General features: G+C 60.6%; 1 protein-coding gene across 1 annotated transcript; it reads left to right on the top strand.

Annotated features, from left to right (window-relative positions):
• Positions 1–2: 2 nt before the first annotated feature.
• TraAM80_09462 (receptor-type adenylate cyclase) lies at positions 3–1,595 on the top strand (the record flags this gene model as incomplete). Its single annotated transcript, XM_029386142.1, has 1 exon — positions 3–1,595. A coding segment is annotated over one exon (1,593 nt), but the record flags the coding sequence as incomplete, so codon positions are not given.
• Between the last annotated feature and the right edge of the window lie 423 nt (positions 1,596–2,018).

Raw genomic sequence — 2,018 nt, 5'->3', positions numbered from 1 at the left:
CTGTCACTGTGAACGACATGCAGTACGGACCCTTCGCTAACGGCACGGCGTGTGATGCAGATGACGGTGCTGTATGCATTAAGAACTACGGGGCGACGCTTATTTCTGTGTGGTCGCTTGCCCGTGCGCTGGACCCCGCCGTGCCCGTGCTGTTCCCCGCCGTGACCCCGTCGATGCGGTACACGGAGCCCGGTAGCTGGCTGACGACGGCGCAGCTGATCGGCATCATCGTCGGCGTGGTGCTTCTGGTCACCATCATTGTGGCTGTTGTGGCTGTGGTGGTGCACTTACGCCGCGACTCGCGTAACAACGCGAATGCGCCGAAGGAGCCGACAGACCCCGTGACGCTCGTGTTCACCGACATCGAGAGCAGCACGGCGCTGTGGGCCGCACTTCCCGAGGCGATGTCCGACGCTGTGGCGACGCACCACCGGCTGATCCGCGCGCTTGTCGCGAAGTACCGCTGCTACGAGGTGAAGACGGTTGGCGACTCGTTCATGATAGCGTGCAAGAGTGCGTTTGCCGCCGTGCAGCTTGTGCGTGAGCTGCAGCAGGTGTTTCTGCAGCACGCGTGGGGGACGAGTGTGCTCGACGACGAGTACCTAAAGTTCGAGGAGAGCCGGGCGGAGGAGGGGGCGGAGGGGTACGTGCCGCCGACAGCGCGCCTGGACGCCGCTGTGTACCGGCAGTACTGGAACGGTCTGCGGGTGCGTGTGGGGGTGCACACCGGGCTGTGTGACATCCGGCGCGACGAGGTGACGAAGGGGTACGACTACTACGGCGACACGGCGAACATGGCGGCGCGCACGGAGAGCGTGGGGAACGGCGGGCAGGTGCTGCTGACGCGTGCGGCGTACATGGCTCTGAGCACGGCAGAGCGGGAGGAGGTGGATGTGACTGCGCTGGGCGCGGTGGCGCTGCGCGGGGTGCCGCGGCCCGTGGATATGTACCAGCTGGACGCCGTGCCCGGGCGCACCTTTGCGGCGCTGCGGCTGGACCGAGAGGCGGCGGAGTTTGACGGCAATTGCGATGCTACGTCAGGCAGTGACGAGGCCTCTGCGTCCACCGCAATGAGCGGCGTCTCGCACACCATCATGACTGTGTTGGCTTTGCTGTTTGGCACCTTTTTGGCCCCGCTGCGGCTGAAGATGCTGCGTCCTCTGTGCGAGCGGTGGAGGGTCAGTGTGCCGCGCGAAGTCGGGGCGACGCATGAGGAGGAGGCGTGCCGCGTGGCGATGGAGCTTCTGGCGTCTAAGATGGGTCGAGTGATGGAGAAAAGTGTCCGTAGACTTTCAGCTGGGTGCGATCTGCATACAGAAGGCAAGCGGTTTATGTCTGTCTTTCAGAGTAGCGATTTGCCGCACTTATTCAACACCGCTGTTGAGAAGGAGGGCCGCTCGTGGGGCGTCCGTCGCACAGCGGTTTGTGGCGAGCGTCTTTATCCCAGACGAAGGAGGAGTACTCGGAGATGGAGGACTCGGATGCCATCATCCACGTTTCTAGGCACGTGTAGCCGCGGTGTGCGGTGCGGCGTGCTGCTGCTGCGTGTGTGGGCCGGCCCTCGTGCCTCCCGCCTTTTAAATAAATTAATTTGAGGGCGGACCCATTTTGCGCCGCTCCTTCGCGATGTATTTGTTTGTCTGTTGGGACGCCCGTTGGGGGGTGGGGGGGATGCGCCCAGAGGAGGCCAAAGAGATGAGTAGAGGATTTGTTTGTATATGCTGTTTCCTGCGCGCATTAACTGATCCGTTTCCTGCGAGGCCGCGTTGGGCGGTAGCGGGTCTTACAGGCTGCTGCTTCGCGAGTTCCCATTGAATTTTAGGTGGCCATAGATCGTTTCAATGAGTTTTTCATGTATAATTGGTAGATTCTTTCTGTGGTTTGAATTTGGACGAGGGGATGGTGAGGCAGCTTGTTGTCTTTTATGACTGTGTTGTATTTTATTTTATTTCTGGAGGAGTTGGTGGTGCATCATCTTATGGAGGAATGCGTGTTTGGAAGGGTAAGTTAGTAGAGAT

The sequence above is a fragment of the Trypanosoma rangeli genome, assembly GCF_003719475.1.
Source record: "Trypanosoma rangeli strain AM80 chromosome Unknown Tra_15.4_contig_00589, whole genome shotgun sequence".
Taxonomy (NCBI): domain Eukaryota; phylum Euglenozoa; class Kinetoplastea; order Trypanosomatida; family Trypanosomatidae; genus Trypanosoma; species Trypanosoma rangeli.
The sequence above is the reverse complement of the archived record's forward strand: the minus strand, read 5'-3'. Positions and strand labels throughout refer to the sequence as shown.